General features: G+C 32.2%; 2 protein-coding genes across 2 annotated transcripts; both read left to right on the top strand.

The window, feature by feature from the left end:
• The first annotated feature begins 3,154 nt into the window (after positions 1 to 3,154).
• On the top strand, positions 3,155 to 6,597 carry LOC18046507 (GDSL esterase/lipase At1g33811). The gene is made up of 5 exons (XM_006441546.2): positions 3,155 to 3,409; positions 3,585 to 3,709; positions 4,123 to 4,371; positions 5,438 to 5,699; positions 6,299 to 6,597. Exons 1-5 carry the CDS (start codon positions 3,163 to 3,165, stop codon positions 6,514 to 6,516), a joined length of 1,101 nt encoding a protein of 366 aa, XP_006441609.1. The 5' UTR covers positions 3,155 to 3,162; the 3' UTR covers positions 6,517 to 6,597.
• A 465-nt stretch (positions 6,598 to 7,062) lies between these two features.
• Positions 7,063 to 7,490, top strand: LOC18046506 (caffeic acid 3-O-methyltransferase). The gene is made up of 2 exons (XM_006441545.2): positions 7,063 to 7,113; positions 7,194 to 7,490. Exons 1-2 carry the CDS (start codon positions 7,063 to 7,065, stop codon positions 7,488 to 7,490), a joined length of 348 nt encoding a protein of 115 aa, XP_006441608.2.
• The last annotated feature ends 15,049 nt before the right edge of the window (positions 7,491 to 22,539 follow it).

Below are 22,539 nucleotides of genomic sequence, written 5' to 3'. Positions count from 1 at the left end.
TGCTACCTCAAGAATATTAAAGTACAAGTAGTTACTATGAGTTTCTAATAATATCTCATAGTTTATATTAATCCATTGGCCACCAATATATAATTCAAGGTAAAAATTATTGTATCCCTAGAGCCTTCCAAAACACTATTTTACCTTCTTAAATAAATTCATGGGTAAAATAGTCTTTTACCTTATATTATTTAATGGTAGTTAATAAGTTAACTAAAACTTGAGGTGGATTTAAGATATGTTCAAAAATTTATTGTTGCTACTTGAACTTTCAATATGCTTGAGGTGGTTGAAAGATAATTTCACTTAAATATTTAACGTTTGTGAATACTTTTTAAGAACATGAGTTGGAATTCCCCATAATAATTTTTATATTCATTTACATTTTTAGGATCCTCAGATAATAGCCAGCTTTTTATCTTGCTAGACTTAGTACTCTCGTTGCCATATAACGATTACAAAGCACTATATATATATATTATTTAAGTGACTAAGGTTAATAAATTGAAGGCATAAATGGATTTCCAGATCATATATTACATATATCGCATTGTATTCCATTTTCATATTTTTACCATATTACTTCATTACCCTAGAAATATTTTTGCATGTTATCATTGCCTAGAAATATTTTATAATGACAAGTAACATCAGCTTTGTCATAGCTAAATAACCAGAAAGCAAAAATCATGAAGTCAATAGTTCTGCCTATCTTGTTCATTCTTTTGATTAGCTCTTTAGCCACCACCATTGAAGGTACCTTCAAGGCAGTATTATCAACCTACGTTATATCTATATCCATATATATATATATATATATATATATTTTAATCCATGTAATTCAGGTTAAATTTATCGTGAATATTGGTTTTCTTTTTTCGTTGTCAATTAGTAATTAATTCCATAGCAATAGCGTTAATTCTTTGTTCAATTAATTTTACATTTTGTTACATCATTAATGTGTAGGGCAAGCATACTGCACAAAAGAGAAAGGAAATACTGCAGGAGGGTGTGGCGTCGATCCGAAAACTCAATGCTACATTGATTTTCTGAAAGAATTTGGTCCGCAGTCCAATCCTAAAGATTGCTCATGTAAAAACGTTGGAGCTAATAATCGATTATGCACATGTAAAATTTTGTGCTAATTATTAAGCTAAGGCCAATTTTGTTAATTAATTGGCAACCTTGAATGTTGGATTACAACAATCTATATCTGATAATAAACTGTAATTTGTTTACTTTGTTTGATTTTAATTCAAATAGAAAATTGATAATCAATGCAATTTCTTAGGTGCTAATAGAAAAGTGATTTGGTGATACGCATGTCAAATCTTTGTTGCTATCGCCTCATTTTTAATTCTAAATTTTCTAGTAGTTACTAGAACTCTTATAAAAAGTTAATATATCAGTAATATTCACATGAAAAAAGAACTGTTTGATTCATTTAACGGTTCACTTTTAAAGATCTGAAACTCTGAATATTAAATATATCCACGTATCGAACATGTCAGTCTTATTGTTTATTTATAGTGCAAGAGGGTAAATCACTAAGATTTGAGGAGGAAGGGCCTAAAGGCATAAAAATATAATTGAGAATTTTTTAACTTCAGTGGCAGTAGCTGACACACGTGCCCTTTTTTAGAGAAATATATAATAAAAAACGTTAAGATAGAACAAGAGAAAAGAAAGGGCAAGGTTAGCCATACCTCGACCGTAAAAAGACGAGAGCTAAATAAAAAAAGCATGGAGCCCTAACGATCTGTGAATAAAAACTCCAGCGATCCTTGACTATCCTTGGTCAAACTTGAGGGGAAGTATTATCACGCAATAAATTAAGTTGAGTGTAGAGAGATTAATGGAAATTAATTGGTCAATGGTGGGTAGAATTGTCACCTTCCAAAAATTTTTCTTCTCCTAAATTGTTTTATGTTCACATTTTCCTCCTTATATATTGCATTGTTTGCTCTTTCCTTTTACTGTTTGAGTGTTTGTAGGAGAGATTTATGGAAATTGTCAATATTGGTGGATCGAACTGTCAGTTTGTCGCCTTCCAAAATTATTTTTTTCTAAATTTTTGCAAATTCATATTTTCCGCCTTATGTTTATAGCATTGTTTGCTCTTTCATTTTACGCTTTGCGGTGTGTGTGCGTACTTATACATAATAGTATAATACTTTGTAATGAAGTGAATTTATTTCTTACTGTTATAATTAATTAGAACCTTTTTTCATGTTCTAGTCTTATCAAATACAAATTGAAGCCGCGAAAGTGTTCTGGAAATTATTTTTCGCTGGGAAAAATATATGAATTTAAACTTCTTTTATTAATTACTGAACGCACACATTGAAGCCCGAACCAGAAACCTAAACTTTAAGAAGGTCGTTTCTTGCCACTAGACCAAGATCTTAGCTTAGATTATATATAAACACCCTTTTACACATAATATTTCCTGAATACCCTCGTTTACGCCTACAGTCAATTCGAAGAATGATACCAGTAAAACTTAAAATTTGGATTTCGAGGACAAAAGATACTTTGTCATCTTGAATTCCCCAGAAAAGAAAGAAGTGACACGTGTTTTAGATGGAGTAAAACTTTAATGGAACTGTCTATTAAATGCATGCCATATATTTCAAAAAGATTATTTTTCTCTCTAATATAATTGATCAATTTCAAAACGAGTGCGGTTTATATTTACATGTGTGTATCAACATGTTATTAAATGGGTGTAAAAATGACACGATCACGTGTCCGTTACATGTAAATATTTTATCTCCAGACAGGTGGGTTCTAGACAATAGGAAATCAGTGCTCTCACGTTAATGGACTTCATATTGGTAAAGCGTAAATAAATATATTGGACTTATTGTATCCCTACAACTAGTAGATCACGAGAGTAGGGAGCAACCAGCTCACACCACCGCTAATTGAGTATGAAAAACACATGAAAGCAACTAAAAGAGTTTCATATATACTCAATAGAGTCCTTTTTCTCCTCAAATGGTGGCCAAAGCTTAAAGCCATAGCATATGATTCCCATAATGGCCGTAGCCAAACCTACCAAAAACATAAGTATAAATGATCCTAATGTAATGGATTTCATCTCACAAAATTCTTTCAAACTTTAAAACTAGGATTTTAATTATTAATTTACTCAAAACAATGAAGAGAATTATGGAGTTATTATTGTTGGTCATTCTGTGCTTAACTGCCAGGGCTTCCTCACAGATTCAGCCACAGGGCCTTCAAGTGCCATGTTTCTTCATTTTTGGTGACTCATTGGTGGATAATGGAAACAACAATAGGATTCTTACTCTTGCTAGGGCGAATTATAGGCCTTATGGCGTTGATTTTCCTCAGGGTGCCACTGGCCGGTTCACCAATGGCCGAACCTATGCGGATGCCCTAGGTGATATTCATTATTTATGCTTGTTAGAAATGTTTTTCACTTTTATAACCATGCAGCTATGCAAAAATAAATAAATTATGTTTATAATGTGACTAGTAATTTCTAAATATGGTTAATGTATATAATTGAAATGCTTTTCTTTTGCCCTAACTTTCTTCTATTGTTTAATTTGCAGCTCAACTTTTAGGTTTTCCAAATTATATTCCACCGTATGCCAGAACTCGAGGACCGGCTTTATTGAGAGGAGTGAATTATGCATCTGGGGCCGCTGGTATCCTTGACCAAACAGGCACCAATCTGGTACATTTTGTTTACTGTCAAAATATATATTGTACCTAAATGTAAATCAATTTCCCCTTCAAACTCTATTGCGAGTAAAATTCACACCTTAAAACTCTTCAATCACCCTAAATTACCTAATAAACCATATCACTCATCATTTGGTGTGCAACTGTACACATGGTGCAGCATCTTCTATAGCGCTTAATAAATAAAGTTGAAACTCTTGATTGACGATACACTGTCATGTAGCTGCAGAATCGTTTACCATAATATACCTAATTTATCCTTTTTCTTATATATGCATATCATAATCAGAATTTTGATACTTATAATAAAAAATCTACTTTCGAGACTACCCTATATCAAGTCTATTGGGATAGAGTTCAGATTTCTATCGTATATAATCTTAAGATTGATTTTTCTTTTGGCAGGGTGATCATACTTCGATGAACCAGCAAGTAGCAGCTTTTGGAGAAACAGTACTACAAATGAGGAGATACTTCAGAGGAGACAATAATGCACTCAACAACTATCTAAGCAAATGCATATTTTACTCAGGAATGGGAAGTAACGATTACCTTAACAATTATTTTATGCCGACCTTCTACTCAACTAGTTCTGATTATACCACGAAAGCTTTTGCTGCTCTTCTTCTTCAGGAATATACGCGCCAATTAATGGTTTGTTCTTGATTTTCAAACTATTTTTTTTAGTTAGAGAGAAGCAAAAAAACCAAAAACCAAAAAACAAAAACAAAAGGTTTAAAGAAAATTTAAAAGAATCTATGGGAAGAAATATTCTAAATATTTTTTTTCGGGAGAAGCATAGCTTAATTGGTTTAGTAAATTTACTCCCCCTATACCAATGTGAGTATGATTTGAATATTAGACCTTTGCCTTCAAAACAAATTAAATAGATTTATGTATGAATTTTTCTATATTTGATATTTTGACTTGTTTATAAAAATGAAAATTTAAAAATTATGTAAGAAGTCATATTTGTCCCTTTTAAAATATTTCGCACTATAATAAAATGAGAAAAAAATTATTTTTAATTCAAAAATAAAAATCTTAGAATAAATGTTGAGTTAATAAAATAAATAAATCAAAATAATTAATATTAGGTAGATTTAGGCTCTGTTTGGTACAACTTTTCAAGTAGAGTTTATTTAAGTAGAGCTTTTGCCGGTAGAGTTTTGACCCAAAAAATTTTAGTTGTTTAGTTGTTAATGAACGTTTTTATTGAAAATTATAAAATTACTTTAATAGACAATTTTTTTAATATTATGTTATGAAAAGAATAAAATAAGATTGTAAAATAAGTAGAAGATATTTTAACATTTAAAAAAAACTTTTCAACCTTTACTCTTAAAAGCACAAAATTTGAGCTTTTGCTAGTAGAGATAAAATAACTTATTTAAACTTTAAAACTCTACTAAAAAAGAACTAAATAAAAAGCAAAAATTTTAATAAGAGCTTATGAAATCAAATAAATACTTATATAACTATTAGATGAGTCATACGAAATATTCACTTAGACTTGTATCAAGATTTCTCTCCTTACCAAGCTCTTCTGAATTGTTAATAATTTTCTGACACCTGTCTGCAATGTATGGTTAAGCTCTAACTAATTTAAATCTTCATTTGGTAACTACAATCCTGATTCGTTTGATTTAGCCTAGCTATCAATTAATATTCTTACTTATTCATGTATTATTATTATTATTATTTTTGTCTCATTCTTCAGCAATTATACTCCTTGGGGGCTCGTAAAGTAATTGTAGCATCAGTTGGTCCAATTGGTTGTATACCATATCAGCTTGCACGATTCAGTGGTAACAACAGCACGAGATGCAATGAAAATATCAACAAGGCAATCGTTCTTTTCAATTCAGGGCTCCGAAAGTTAGTCGATCAATTTAATGGTGGCCAATTACCTGGATCGAAGTTCATTTTGGTAGATTCCTACCGAAGCTCCAATGATCTATACATGAATGGAACTAACAATGGTAATTAGTATTTATCTAATCTTTATGCTTTGTCCATTTTCCATGATCATGAACCGCTATGCTTTGTTAACAAGTCGTATAGTAGCTTGAACCTTGGTATGATTTAAACCTGAATAGCTTATGTCAATAGTTTTTTAATTACCCATTGCATCCCTCGCGTTACAATTTTAACATTCAAACTTTACTACTATATTCATCACACCAGGCTGATAAAAATTAATGTTATAGTATTAAAACAACAAAAAAAAATGTTTTAGCCATAATATGGTTTAATGTCGAAAATGTAATGAGTAATTAAGAAATATTAGGGACTCGAAATGTCATTCTCCCATTACATAATAAGCATTGAACAAGTGATATTTTTGAATTTCCTAAGGATGGCTTTGGATTCAAAGATAATTTTTTTTAAATATTGTGATTGATACTTATTGGATAAAAAATAATATCTTATTGGATAAAAATAATATGTAACAAAATCTTTTCCGTCAACTGCTGCAGATGTAGACGTGACAAAAAACAAAGTGACTATCATATTCCACAATTTCTTTCTTTTTTTTTTTGGGTAAAAAATGATGTGCAAAATTGTGATAAAATTACAGGATTTGAAGTGATGGACAAGGGATGCTGTGGTGTAGGAAGGAACAATGGGCAAATAACTTGTCTTCCTCTTCAACAACCATGTGCTGATCGTCAAAAATATATATTCTGGGATGCTTTTCACCCCACAGAGAAGGCTAATATTTATCTCGCTAAGGCAACTTACACTTCCCAGTCATACACTTATCCAATCAATATACAACAACTGGCTAATCTCTAAGAGATAATAATTTCTTGTTTTTTATCACTTCAATTAAATGATCATATAGCACTCTTAGTAATCAGTTGTTGATTCAATGCTTCGGGCTGTACTATTCAATGTTAATTAATTGGATTCATTATGCTTTAGTAATTTCAGCTTGTGGATCACGTTGTTCGTTGAATAAATGTAGTTATGGTTGTTTAATTTTGCATGGTTTTACTTTGTTTTTCGACTATGTCAATACTTGATTTTTATTTCAAGCAGCATTCAAGTTCATATCAAACATGTGATAGTGGGATTACATAACAATCCGAGTTCTTTTATCAAAAACGATAATTGAAGTTAAAGCATTTTTTACACTTGATTAAAATAGAATTTATAGAATTTGGCAATCCTCTTCTAAGGCTATCCGTAAACATATATACAATGATTTAGAATAATGATTGGGATCCCAACAGTCGAGTTTTAACTTGAGTCTTAAATGTTATGTGTCCTTCACATAGTGAATTTCAAAATTGATAAAATTATTACTTTATCATCCGCTAGAATAATGCCACATCAGTAATGGATGATATGTTTCAAAATGTTCCAAAAGGTGATGCCATTTTTATGAAGGTAAGTTTAATTTGAATTTAATTTGTAGATATTAGGTGTTCGATCCTTAAACAAATTTCATAATATTTCAAATTTTGTAGTGGATACTTCACAATTGGAGCGATGACCATTGCTTGAAGTTGTTGAAGATTTGCTACAAAAGCATCCCAGAAGATGGAAAGGTAATCGTTGTGGAGTCAATACTTCCAGAACTGCCTGAGACGAGCACCGTGTCAAAAAGAAATTCCCAACTTGATGTGCTGATGATGACTCAAAATCCGAGTGGAAAGAAGCGAACAAAGCATGAATTCCTGACCTTGGCTACTGGAGCTGGATTTAGTGGCACCAGATTTGAATGGTTTACTTGTAATTTATGGGTTAGGGACTTCTATAAGTAGCCTATGAATGCGCAAGAATTCTAGGAATCGTACCTTGTTTGATCATCTAGAAGCAAGTTTTACATTGACGCTATTGGCACCCCTCTATATCTCTTATGAAACTCCACTTATTTTGTACTTACAAATTTATCCTTTATATTTTAAATTATATTAAAAATAAAACTTATCTGATTAAACTAACCTATGTTGTTTTCTTAGTCTTTTTTTCCATTCTAAAACACTTTAAAATCCACAAAATTTGAGAAAACAATGAATCCTCATAGGATAAGAATTTGATCTAAATATAAACCATTTTTAGGAAAGATTATTCGGTGAAATTAATTTACTTAGGCCAAGTTTTTCTTTTAGATATACCTATACTTGTCTTTGTATACATACTCAAGTTATTACCTACTAAGAAAAATAAAGATAGATGGAGATTAAAATCAGAAATTCATGAATACTATAGTTAAGAAGAAATTGAAAGTGTTTGAAATGGGAGAGGGGAGAGACAGAGCTCCCTGATAGAAGTTTTTTTTTTTGGTCCTATGCGGTGGTTTATTAAAAAAAATACAGCAAATGAAGTTATTTTAGGAATTAAAAGGATATATATAGAAAAAAGGTTTGAAGAGAATGTTAGAGGTGTGCTAATAATCCAACTCTAAATTTTATTCAATAATGAATTTGTTGTTTTTATCTTTTAATAATTAATCTTACGTTGTGCTTGCATTTATATTAACGTACCGTTAAGCTTTAATTCTATTCCGATAACTACTGTCACATTTTTCTAAAAGGTCCGCAAAAAAAAAAAATAAAAAATCAGATTAACACTGACACTATCGACAAATGATAAAATAAAAAAAAGACTTAACCACTTATATTTTATTTATTTTTGAATGATAAGTATCAAGTTTTTTTTTGCTATCGCATAATAGATAAAAAATATATATATGGTCATCTTCGGTGTCTCATTTTTTAGTCGAAATTTATTTCATAATTAATTAATTAATTAATTATTTATTTATTTAACTGCTAATCACAAGTTTACTGCCATCAAGAGAAAATTTTGGTTCGCAAATAGTGGAGATGCAAACGTAATGCAAAGCTGCAAACAACACCAAGGTTCACTGATCATATGGTAAGCAATCATACACATGGTGCAACATGCTTAGAGACTGTTTGGGATAGTTTTTTGAAGGGTTAAAAGTGATTTTAAAAATTTAAAAGTTAATTTTAGTGTTTGGTAAGAAAAAGAAAAAGAAAATCATTTTTATCAAAATCAGTTCCCCCTACAGCTGATTTTGAAAAGTAGAGAAATAGTAGCTTTTATATTCTAATTTTGAGAATCAATTTTATCTTTTATTACAATTTTATAAATATTCTTAAAATTATTATCTAAACCCAAAATTATCCTTATTCAAATTGGAAACAAAATCAATATTTTAATAAATTTTTGTTATAATTCGTTAATATAAATTTATTAATATCAATTTGTTGGTCGAATTATTATTAAATTTGTTTCACTATATTATAAATTTAATTATCAATTATTTTAAGACAAAAAAATAAAAAATAAAATCAATATATTATAGATTTTTTGTAGTTAAAATTATTATAATACACAATTAAAAATATTGTATGTACATGTTTTTATATGTATAAATAAATTTTATCTCACATTATGTACATTTTAGTCATTTGGTTTCTCTCAACAGTTTAACAATAAAATTTATCAAACGGTCATACCTACTTTCAAAACTTACAGTACTTCTGCAAAATTTATCAAACACTTAACTGATTCTCTTTACAGCCAATTGTTTCTACAACACAGATAACAATAATTATTTTAAAAGTTATAGCATTCCCAAACTGACCCTTAACAAATAAAGTTGAAACTTTTGATTAACAATACATTGTCATCTAGGTGCAGGATTGGTCGCCATAATATACGCAATATTCCTTTTCTTTTATATGCATGTTACAATAGAGTTATGATATTTATATTAAAAAATCTATAGGGATTACCCTAAATTGAGTTTATTATGGCCCGGTCTAAATTGCTACCCATATAATCTTAAGAGTAATTTTTCTGTTGAGATGGTGATCACACTTGGATGAATCAGTAAGCAGCAACTTTTGGAGAAACAATACTACATACGAGGAAATACTTCCAAGGAAACAGTAATGCACTCAATAGTTCTCTAAGAAAATGGATATCTTACTCAAGAATGGGAAGTAACGATTATCTTAACACTTATTTTATGCTTACCTTCTACTCAACTAGTTTTGATTATACCACAAAAGTTTTTGCTGCTCTTCTTCTTCGGGAATAAACGCGGCAATTAATGGTTTGTTCCTGATTTTCAAACTATTTTTTGTAGTCAGAGAGAGGAGCTAGATGACCAAAAACCAAAAAAAAAAAAAAAAGTTTCAAAGATAATTTATAAGAATATATAGGAAGAAATATTTTAAACTTTTTTTTTTAGTGAAGAACCACAACATAAGTGATTTAGTAAATTTCCTCCCCGCATATCTATTTGAGTGTGATTTGAATCTCTGACCTTTTGTTTAAAAAATAAGTATATATTAATGTACGAATTTTTTGATATTTTGACTTGTTTATAAAAAATGAAAATATAATAATTATGTAAAAGTCATTTCTATCCTTTTAAAGAAATTTTCACTTTGATAAAATTTGAAAAAAAAAACTTATTTTTAATTCAAAAATAAATATCTTACAAAAGACGTTGAGTTTATAAAATAAATAAATCCAACTAATTAATATTAGTTAGACTGACTTGTATTAGGATTTCTATATTTACAGAGCTCTTAACTTTTAGAAATCTAATGATATGCCTATCTTTCAATGATAATGTATAGATAGGCTTTAGCTAACTATGTAGTTGCATTTGTTAAGTACCAATATCACACACGTGAATTTGCTTATTTGGAAATCAAACTATGTGTGAATCATGATCTATTTGATTTAATCTTACTTATTCATTTATTCTTTTAATTTTTTTTTTCCGGCTAATTCTTCAGCAATGACACTTCTGGCTGTTCGTAAAGTAATTGAAGCATCAGTTGGTCCAATTGGTTGTATACCATATCAGCATGCACGATTCAGTGTATCAACGGCATGAGGTGCAATGAAAATATCAACAAGGTAATTGTTCTTTTCAATTCTGGGCTCTCAAAGTTAGTTGATCAATCTAATGGTGGCCAATTACCTAGATCGAAGTCCCTTTTGGTAGATTCCTATCAAATCTCCAATGATTTATACATGAATGGAATTAACAACGGTAATTACTTATCTATTTTTATGCTTATTACCCTTTCCATTATCATGAACCGCTATTCTTTATTAACAAATCGGGTAGTAGTGATGATGATCAAACCTGAATAGCTTATGTAAATAATTTTTTAATTACCCATTACATCCTTGCTGTTATAATTTTAACATTTAAACTTTACAATTGAATTGATCATATTGGACTTGTTCGACCAAAAATAGAATAGGCCCAACTAGGGCCCAAATAAATATGGTCTTTAAAAAGTTCATGAAGAGATGGACTAATCACCTAGGATAAATTTTATAGATGGCGAGGCTCCGAGGCTCAAAAGGTTATAAGGTTTCTAAATCCGAAGACAAATCATGTAAAAGATTACAAGGTTTCTAAATCCTAAGACAAATCATGTAGGATAGACCTCCTAGGTTCTTAGAATAAACCTCCTAAGTTCCAATGTTCCAAGATTCTTAGGATCTCAACTAGAGCCTAAATAAATATGGTCCATATAAAACCCATAAAGAGATGGACAAACCATGTTGGATAAACCTCCTCGGTGGCAAGGCCCCAAGGCCCCAAAGGTTCCAATGTCATCTTAAGTTCTTAGGACAAACCACCTAGGATAAACTTTCTAGGTTCTAGGACTGCTAGGATCGTATGATCTTAGGACAAAACCCCAAAGGTTCTAAGGTTTTTGGAATCCTATCTTAGGACAAACCATCGAGGATAAACATCCTCAGTTCTAAATTTCCTCTTTGATCCATAGACAATTTTGCATATCCTATGTCAATCAGCATGCACACAAGAAGAAAAGTGTAGCTAGATGTCACAAGAACATTGACACTTGTCATCAAAGTAACTAGGACTTAAGTTAAATCAACTTTTCCTATAAATATGTTATCTATTCACACTTAAAGGTAAGAAAAAAAATACTCAAGAGGGAAAATGCTAACTTTCTTTCTTTAAATGTATATTTTTGAAAATTCGTGGACTGACTTGACCCTTTGAGGGCTTAACTAGCAAAGTCAGCCCTCTGATTGTTTTTTTTTTAAAATTTTTGTAGAGCATCATTGGATAAAGACATCCTTATCCTCTAAGGAAGTAGACTCTTAATAGAAAATTCAGAGACCCTTAAGATCAGGTCAAAGGAGAAATTTACCATTGTTGGAGCCAGCAAAGAGGAAGCCCAATCCTAATAGGGCCATCCTTAGTCGGAATTACAATATAGTAAGTTAGGATAAAACTTGCACCAGTAGATTGGCATGTTTGTAGGTACTTTCGATTAAAAGTCTTGGAAGCCTATCTCGAGCATGGATGCGAACTGTGAGTACTATGACCTTGAGGCTAACGATGAAAGTTCCACAGTGGATGAGGAAGTTCACTTTCAACAAAGGAGATAACAATGACATCTAAATGATGATTACATAGTGCCTATTAACATTTTTCTAAATCTTCAACTGAATCCACACTGCTGAGCCAAATGCCAAGAACAACCTTAACAACAAGTCGATGAGTTAGCTTGTAACTTTAACATAATGTTCAAGTAATTCTAAGCTCAATCTGAGGAAGGAGTGAACTTAATCAGAGGTAGTGTGGTTGATTTTGCCTCTTTTACAATGAAGTCTAGAGAAGAATTAAATAAAGGCGATCTCAAGCATTCCCTAAACCAACAATGATCTAAGAGGAAAATGGCTAGAAAAGATTTAGACCAAGGGAAGGAAGTCAATAAAGGATTACAAGAGAGGATTTAGAGAGTTGAGTAAATGGTTTGAGAAATGAGACCACTTAATGACACAACAACAAAACTTGAGTAAAATATAATAATAACAAAATATCCATCTAGGTTTCATTTACCCTAAATGGAGCCTTATGATGGATGGAGGAACCTACTGAATATTTAGAATTGTATTGCACCTTATAGAAGTATATAGAGTATCACAAGCAATTCTTTGTTGAGCTTTTCCTCTTACCTTAGTAAGAGCAGCACGAAGATGGTTTCGAAGGTTGAGGCCACACTCTATCTCATCCTTTGGAGATTTGAGTATTGAATTTACCTCTCACTTCCAAAGCGCTCGACAAAGAGAAATATCAGAGATTTACCTCTTGATTGTCAGGCAATAGGGATGGATTCCTTGAGAGACTACATCAGAAGGTATAATAAAGAGATGACCCAAGTAGATGGTTATAATGATGGAATAACACTTTGGTATTATAGAGAGACTTAGGATATGAAAATTTTGGTGATCAGTTTCAAACACACCCTCCACTTCTTACTTTAAGATGCTTGTAAGAGTTGAGAAGTAAACTAATGCTAAAGAAAGATTTTAAAATAGAAATCAAGAAAAAGAAAAACCAAGCAAAAGAAAGAAAAAAAAAGATGATTGGCGAGAAGGAAGCGCTGGTAGATCTGATCAGTTTCTAAAGAGAGATCAATTTTGTCATAGGGAATGTTCTAAAGTTCAGGATACTCATCCCCATTTAGCCTCTTAATTCATTAGCTTTACAAAGCTTAATAATCCTCAAGACCAAATTCTCATGCAGGTGAATGGTCCAACTTTGTTTAGAACCCAGTGGATAGATCCATTTTAAAGGAATGTAAATAAGTATTGCATTTCCATAAAGATCATTGGCCTGACATTTCTAAGTGATTTGAGCATAATGAGTAAATAGAGAACTTAGTTTGACAAGGAAAACTATAGGAGTATGTAAAAAATCTTGATGATCGAGTAAATAATGGCCAATTAGAATCTTTGAGAAAAGAAAGGGAAAAAAGAAGAAGTGTAGTGATAAGAATATGTCTAATATCAATCACATTTAGGGAAAAGTAATTATTGGAGACTCAAAGAAATCATAGAAGAATTTGGCTCGCCAAGCAAGATATAAACTGAATGGCCTTAAGGTCAATTTGACTAATCAATCCCAAGGATAAATAGCTGATGACATAGTAACAATATTCTTCGAAAATTATGCTAGAGGAGTTCATCATCCTCATTGTGATGCATTAGATATCACCCTCTTTGTGGCAAGCAAACTCCATCTAATTCTCATTAATAATGGGAGTTCAGTTGAGATTTTATTCTTGTCAACCTTTGTCCGAGTAGGGTTGGAAAGATCACAATTGAAACCTTACACTGCTACACTTCATGAATTCACCAAAGGAAGTGTAGTTCCTAATGGAGTTATAGAGCTCATAGTTTCTTTGGAAAAAGTTTGACCAATGTAACCTCTATAGTTAATTTTATTGTAGTTGATCAAACAAGTTCCTATAACTCCATCTTAAGAATGCTAAATCTTTGTATAATGAAAGCGAAAGCTTTGAATTACAATTATACATTGAAGTTTCCAACTAAAGTTGAAGTCGAAGTTCTGAAAGGTGAGCAAAGGGAAGTAAAAGAGTGTTATGATATATCATTTAGAATGGGCAATGAAACTCTTCAGATTAAATGCCTTTATCCTAGAATAGTGAAAGATGATCAATGAGCAAGTCTAATTAATGACTTAGATGACTTTCCGCTTGGTGAAAATCTAACTAAGGTAGTAGATGTCAATTGACTGATCAATTGAAGAAACAATTTGTTAAATTTCTCAAAGAATATCACGATGTGTTTACTTAGATACATAAAGATATACTGGGTATTGATCCTAGGATGATAGTCCATTGATTAAGTACTAACCCAAAGATAAAATTGATTTGACAAAAAAGAAGTAGCCTAAATGCCGAAAGATCTTTAGCCGTGAAAGAAAAAATAGATAAACTTTTTAAGCTTGGTTTTATCAAGGGGCAAGATATCTTAAGTGTTTAGCCAATATTGTGGTGGTGAAGAAAACTAATAGAAAATAGAGGATGTGCATTGACTTTACTGATCTTAACAACGCTTATCCAATAGATTGTTTTCCTTTACCGAGGATTGATCAATTAGTAGATGCAACAACTTGGCATGTATTGCTAAGCTTTATAGATGAATACTCAGGATATAATCAAATAAGGATGCATGAACCTGACTAAGAGAAGACCACCTTCATCACTAATCGAGGTCCTTATTGTTACAAAGTTATGTCGTTTGGACTCAAGAACATTGGGGCCACCTATTAGAGAGGTCACTTATCAGAGATTAGTAAATACTACCTTTGTTCAACAAATTGGGCATACTATGGAAGTTTATGTAGATGACATGCTTACCAAGAGCTTTACACCTAAAGATCATTTAAAAGATTTATAGGATACCTTTAATGTTCTTAAGAAGTACAAAATGAGATTAAGTCCAGCTAAATATGCATTTGTATATTATCAAGAAAATCTTTAGCTTCATGGTAAATCAAAGAGGTATTGGGATCAATCTTGAGAAGATTCAAGCATTGGTTAACATGAAGTCTCCAAAGAATGTTACAGAAATTTAGAGGTTGACGGGTCAAGTAGCAGCCCTGAATTGCTTTGTCTCTCGAGCCATAGATAACTGCTTTCATTTCTTTAAGGCTCTTAGCAAAAGAAACGAGATGAAGTAGACAAAGGAATATGGAAAAGCTTTTAAAAAACTTAAAGAATATTTAAGAAGTCCCTTTTTGCTTGTTAAGCTAATCTAAAGTGAGTCATTCTTCTTTATCTTGTGATGTCTAAACACACCACTAAATCTTTATATGAGAAGATAATGGAGTGCAAAGGCCTATATACTATATAAGTCTTAATAAGATTGTCTTAACCTTGATTGTTTTAGCAAGAAAGCTAAGACCTTACTTGTATGTTCATATCATAATTGTTCTTACTAATCAGCTAATTCAACAAGTCTTGGCTAAGCCTGATGACGAAATGGCTTATTGAGCTTGGAGAGTTTGATATCTTGTATTATCCTAGGACATCATTAAAAAGACAAGTAGTGACAAACTTTATTGCTGAATTTATTAAAGAAGTGATAATATCACTTGATATTGAAAAAGAACATCATGATAAATGGCCTCTCTACGGTAATAGATCCTCTAGGAAATGATGATGTGGTAAGGGATTTATAACTATCACCCTCAACAACATTGAGATTAGATGTGCTTTTAAATATCGCATCAATGTTACTAACAATGAGGTACAATATGAGGCTCTTCTTGCAAGCTTTAGGTTAGTTCGAGCATTGCTTGCAAAGGATTTGCTTGTTTTTAGTGACTATAATTAGTGGTTAATCAAGTGAATTGTAACTATACAGCTTGGGATTTCAACTTGATTACATATCTTGATGAAGGTAATGAGTTATTAAGGGACTTTAACGACAAGGTAAAACAAATTTCTTAAAAGGAAAACACATGACTTGATGCTTTGCTCAATTGGTTTTCTTGCCTGAGAAAAACTTCCTAAGATTAGTTCCAGTAGTCATCATCCCAAAGCCAAGCATAATCAAATTCGAACAAAATGAAATAGTAACCATTGACCATTGAATTTTCTGGATGGATCCAATCATAAGTTAGCTTATGAATGGAACTTTACCTAAGGACAAGAATGAATATAAGAAGATGAGATACCAAATTGCAAGGTATGTGATCATGGATAATCAACTTTACAAATGTGGATATTCACTTCCTCTTCTTAAGTTTTTGATAGATAAAGATGGATATAATGTTCTACAGGCATGTTTGGTAGCAATCATAATGCTGTATTAAGAGTTTGTATTTTATTAATACAATACTATATCATGTTTGGGCTTTATTAGATATTGTAACATTATGATGTGGCAAAACCTGCATAAAGTAAACCCACAGGGGGTTGGATTTATGCATGTTTCTTGCCATTTAACAAAACAAAAACAAAGAAAAAATAGAAAAACACTTGGTCACTACTCATCTCTGTTTGCCGACAAAATTTACCAGCTAGCTTTACTCCATCACTATCACGCTAGCTGGCTTTGCCGTGAGACACCCCAACTCTATTACCATCCTATCATACGAACCACAATTTCGCTAACACTACGCTGTCAGACACCATAGCCCATTAATCACTACGCTGCGCAAGAATACTGCTCTTGGATCTTCAAGCTGCAGGTTTGATTCTCAATTTACTTTTTATTTCTAAATTAGGGTTTGACTTATAAAAATTAAGCTTGTTTGATTGGAAATACTTAAGTTAAGTCATTTATAAAATTGGTTTATAAGTTTCTTTTCTATTGATAAATTGGATTTCATCTGTGCAAAAACATTAAAAGATAGTTTGAATTGACAAAACTCAGCCAATGAATGAGTTAGTTTCACATCATGTTTAATAATAGGCTGATAGAAATAGAGGAATAAAGGACCTACCTTTTATTAGTTTTGCTTAACAACATAGTTGCCAAAATTATATTTATGCAAGTTTGGCACGACAATAACAAATTACAACTTATAATAGAACAAGGAAGCAACGACTTGTTTGTCAGTGTTTTTAGCTTGATTAGAGAGGAGAGCATTCATATACTAATATGTATATATATATAGGCATTATTATGATTTTTCTAGGAAGACGAACTAAAGAACTAGGAGAATATGAAAACAATGGGTCACTTGAAATATGTTAGTGTAGACTTTAAGTGGTTTTGAGCTTCGAAGATGTTGCTAGTGTCATGACCCAACCTAATCTTGGTAAGATATTGTTCGCTTTGGGCCTTAATAAGGCCCGTATGATTTTGTTCTTGGGGCGCCTATACACCCTAGTACGCGTTTTGCTAATTAAGGTGTGGATCACCCTTTATAAACCCAACATTTCTCCCGTGATTTGTCGATGTGGGATTCACTTAGGGTGTTACATACACCGCCTTGAGGGACTTAGCGTCCTCGCTGAGGTTTGCCCTAACATTACTCAAAAGGACACGAGGAGCTGCTCTGATACCATCTGTCACCTCTACATCACCTCTCACACTATTTCTCTTATGAGATGGTATTTCCTTTCTATATGTTTTTGCTTCCTGTGGTTTTTGGTTCTTTAGACTGAGCCACTACTCTACTATTATCACAAAATAGTTTAACAGGTGCACCTCAAGATCTTGTAGGAACTTACGAAGCCAAACAACTTCTTTAGCAGCTTCAGATGCAGCCATATATTCAGCTTTTGTTGTGGAGTCTGTGATACAACTTTGTTTCACACTCCTTTAACTTATAGCTCCATATCATAATATAAACACATAATCGGAAGTTGATTTTTTGAAATCTTTATCTGAAATGAAGTCAGAATCAATGTAACCCACTGGAATGAGATCATCACCAGAATACCAAGCATATAATTCTTAGTTCTTTTCAAATACTTAATCATATGCTTGACTGCAATCCCGTGTTTAGGACTAAGATTAAATTGATATTTACTGACCATCCGTACTACAAAACAAATGTCTAGTCTAGTACATAACATGGTATACATGAGACTTCCCACAACTTTTGCATAGGGAACTCGCTTTATTTTTTTTTTCTCTTTCCTCAGGTGTCTTAGGCGACTGATCTTTGGAGAGTGTAATTCCATGCCAAATCTAGCTAGTATCTTATCAATGTAAGCAGTTTGGGATAAGGCTAAAGTTTTATTCTTCTGATCGTGAAGCAATTTAATCCCAAGAATATAACTTGCCTCTCATAGGTCTTTCATATCAAACTATTTAGCCAACAAATTCTTTATTGATGATAATACTTCGATATCGTTTCCAATTAAGAGAATGTCATCTACATAAAGAACAAGAAAAACTATAGTTTTTCCCTGAATTTTCTTATATACACATGGCTCATCAATATTCTGTATGAATCCAAATGTTTTAATTATTTGATCAAATCTGATGTTTTATGACCGGGATGCTTGCTTTAATCCATAAATAGATTTTTGTAACTTACATACTATGTGTTCTTGGCCTTTTTTAATGAACCCATATGTTTGCTGCGTATAGATGTCTTCTTCAAAATGCCCCTTAAGAAACGAAGTTTTGACATCCATTTGCCAAATTTCATAATCCAGCACTGCATCGATTGAGAGCAGAATCCTAATGGATTTAAGCAAAGCAATCGGTGAAAATGTTTCCTCATAATTGATTCCCTCTTTCTGAGTATACCATTTGGCTACTAATCTTACTTTAAATGTTTCCACCCTTCCATATACTCCCCTTTTTATCTTGTAGATCCACTTACACCCTATAGGTTTTACCCTATTTGGTGCCTCTATAAGTTTCCAGACTTTATTGGAATACATAGATTCTATTTCTTGGTTCATAGTGTTTTTCCATAATTCAGTATCTCCATCTAATAGAGCTTCATTATAACTAGTGGGTTCCTGTACTTGTCCATTTGAGATGGTTGTATAAGTTTCTCCTAGTAACATGTATCGTGCTGGTAATCTAATTACCCTTCCACTACGACGAGGTTCTATAGATGATTACTGTTCAGGGGTAATGTTGAAATGTGTACTCACAATTACTTTTCTGCCACGAGGACTATAAAATAAACCTCCCATTGTTCTTTTGGGACGCCCAACAAACATACAAACCTCAGAACATGAATCCATTTTGTCAGCCTTTGGTTTTAGTACATGCGCTGGTGATCTCAGTCCTGTACTCTTTAAAAATTTCAAGAGCTTCAGACTTATGACGCATTAGATAAACATAACCGTATCTTGAATAGTCATCACTGAATATGATGAAATATGCATAAACTCCTCAAGCTTGTACATTGATTGGTCCATATACATCTGTATACACCAATTGAAGTGGTATTGTTGCACATATTCCTTTAGCCGAGAAAGGCCTTTTAGTCATTTTTCCTTCTAAACAAGATTCACAGAATGACAATGATTTATTTTCCAATGGACCTAAAAGTCCATCTTTGTTCATTCTTTGTAACCTATTTATGTTTATATGACCTAAGAGTAAATGCAAGAGGTAACATTGGTTAAAAGAAAATTTTCTTTTCTTAGATAAGTGCATATGCTCATTATTTTCAATCATTGTGTCATGCATAGAATGGATCAGAGGACGTAAATGATATAAATTATCTTCAAATGTACCAGAACATATTAGTCTATTATTTTTCAAAATAGAAACAGAGGAACTAAAATTTGTAGTGTACCCTTGTTTAGACAAACAAGCTACTGAAATCAAATTCCTCTTAATGTCTGGAACATAAAGACAATTATTCGAAACTAAAGTCTTACTATTAAAAGATAATAAAACAGATATAGTTTTCACTGCTGACACAAACTGGCCTGTCCCTAATTGCAGCTTGACGCTTCCTTCACTTAGTTTCCTGGTTTACAAATATGATTAGTTGCTCCAGAATCCAAGACCCAAACATCAACAGGATTCTAAACAAAACAGGTCTCTATGACTAAAAGATTTCCCATACGTGATTTCATAATCTTAGGGCAATCGTTTTTGCCAGTGACCCTTTTGTCCACACTTGAAACACTTGCCTTTCGGCTTGCCATCTTTCTTAGTAGACATTTTTTTCCCTAGCTTTCTTCTTTTTGCCTTTTGGCTTAGGCTTAGAAAAAGTATTTTTTTAGTAAAGTTAATGCTTCCTTGAGATTTTTCAGCAAGATAAATCTCTTCACCTGAATGAAGTTCTTTCATCAATTATGTTAAGGTCATATTTCTTTTATTCATATTATAATTGACCTTAAACTGCTTGAATGTTTCAGACAGAGATTCTAGCACCATCTCAATCTTTGAATTATCATCGATCTGTGCACCCTGAATCTCAGCCTCATTTAAATAGTCCATCATTTTCAGGACATGATCACGAACTCTTATACCATTTCCCATCTTGGAGTTCATAACACCTTTCAGCGCCGCTTGTCTCGCAGAGTGAGTACTTGTTGGTTATTTTTTAACTCAATTGCTATTGACGTCAATGTGCAAGTGGACACAATAAGTAATAAAGTGATTAATATTTGAGATCGTCTCCACAGGGATTGATGTTACTAGAAAGGCTACAGCAATCATGATAGTGCAAACTTGTTGTGCAAATTTTATTGAACTCGCAAGTGCACGAATCTATTGTAGTATAGATCAATGGTGACGAGTGTCGATCCCACGAGGAGGTGGATTTTAATTATATGTAGAATTAATTTTGTATGAGGGTGGTTGGATTTGTGGTGAAAATGATTTAGATTATCCTAAAATTCAAATTAAAATGACAAGAAAAAATTGAAGTGGAAATCTATTAAATTGACGTACTTGGGTATCTGGATCCGTATCAACATGCACCATAGGCTAAATATTCCTTATTAGTTCCAATTAAATCATGAGGGGGGAATCCACACCTCATGAACCACACTCTAATCAATATGGTGATAAGAGTTTATCATGCCAAATAATAATAACCTTGTACTAGAGAGCCGGTGAAACCAAAGTTGTATCTAGACAAGATTATTATTATTTATCGACGAGAAGTCAAAACATCCACAAAAATTAGAGGGGAAGAAAAAGTAAATTTACTAAATAAAGCCCATGACACATGTTGAGACTTCACCTTCAACCCAAGTTTGAAAGAAAATTAGCTACTCATAATTGAACTAGGGGCAAAATGAAAATTTATTAAAATACGTAGAAAATACAAGATGGAGAAGGAATTACAGAAAATGGATCCCAGAAATGGATTCAGAGCTATCAAATTAGGGGGGGGGGGAGGCCCCCTTTTTATAGATATATTAAGTAAATCATGGCCATCGGATTAAAAACAGTTTGGACGCTCAGGATTACGCCACGTCATCAGTCAACAGTACGCGGTTTGACCACGTGGGTGAACAGTAACATGGTTTGACCCGGCTTTAAACAGTAACGAGGTTTGGTTGAAAATAATCCTGTGTAATGCATGTACCGTACGCGCAAGTTTTGGTCTACTAATATGCTGCCACGTCACCATCAACAGTTCATAAGAATTTTAGACCAACAAGATCATGACACCTCATCAGTCAATGCCACATCATCGGTCAATGCCACGTCATCGATCCGTCTATGTGAATAGTGTCGTAGACAGTACCGTACATGTGAATAGTACCGTACATGTGAGCAGTGCCTTTTTCTTTTTATGCTCCTCCTAAGGTTTTCGACCGTCTTGAGTTCAAAAGTTATGTCCGTTTTGCCGTTTGATCTCTCGTTTATTGTGAAATGACTATGATGCCCCTAAAATACACAAAATACTTAATTAAAATAAAACACACATAATTAAATTACAAGAACCTTAAATACATAAAAGTAAGGGTTGTTAGTAAAACTTGAAATGTAAAATGACGATTTTCTCCTTTATAAATATACATTTTCTAACACTCAACACACCCCCCAACCAGCTTATTGCTAGTCCCTATCAAATAAAGCGAAAACAAAATTCAAACACAATTTTATTATTATTATTATTTTTTTGTTTTTTTTAAACAATTTTGTTTATTCAATCAGACTAATGATAGCAATCAAATAAAAGTATAAGCATTATCTCCAGTTTAAAGCAACATCACACCCACATCAACCATCCATATGAATCAGCCTAGTAGATTGTCATAGCTACTTTCAAGAATGACATGTCAAACCCAAAATCTCACTGGAAGTAGTGACACTCTCACAAAGAAATTAAACCCAATAAAAATAGTCACTCCAATGAATGGTACTTGAGAGAGAAAATAATAAAGAAGTGATATCACATGCTCTCACCAAGATGAAAGAAATAGGCCCTCAGCTTAGAAATAATACGATTTCAAGTCAAATAAAAATGTTAGTCAACCCAATTTATTTATTTATTATTTTTTTTATGCACCACTTCATCTTTTTAGCCCATATAACTAGCTTCTACTTCAGACTATAGTTCCCTAG

Source organism: Citrus clementina, unplaced genomic scaffold (genome assembly GCF_000493195.1).
Source record: "Citrus clementina cultivar Clemenules unplaced genomic scaffold, Citrus_clementina_v1.0 scaffold_3, whole genome shotgun sequence".
NCBI lineage: Eukaryota > Viridiplantae > Streptophyta > Magnoliopsida > Sapindales > Rutaceae > Citrus > Citrus x clementina.
The sequence above is the reverse complement of the archived record's forward strand: the minus strand, read 5'-3'. Positions and strand labels throughout refer to the sequence as shown.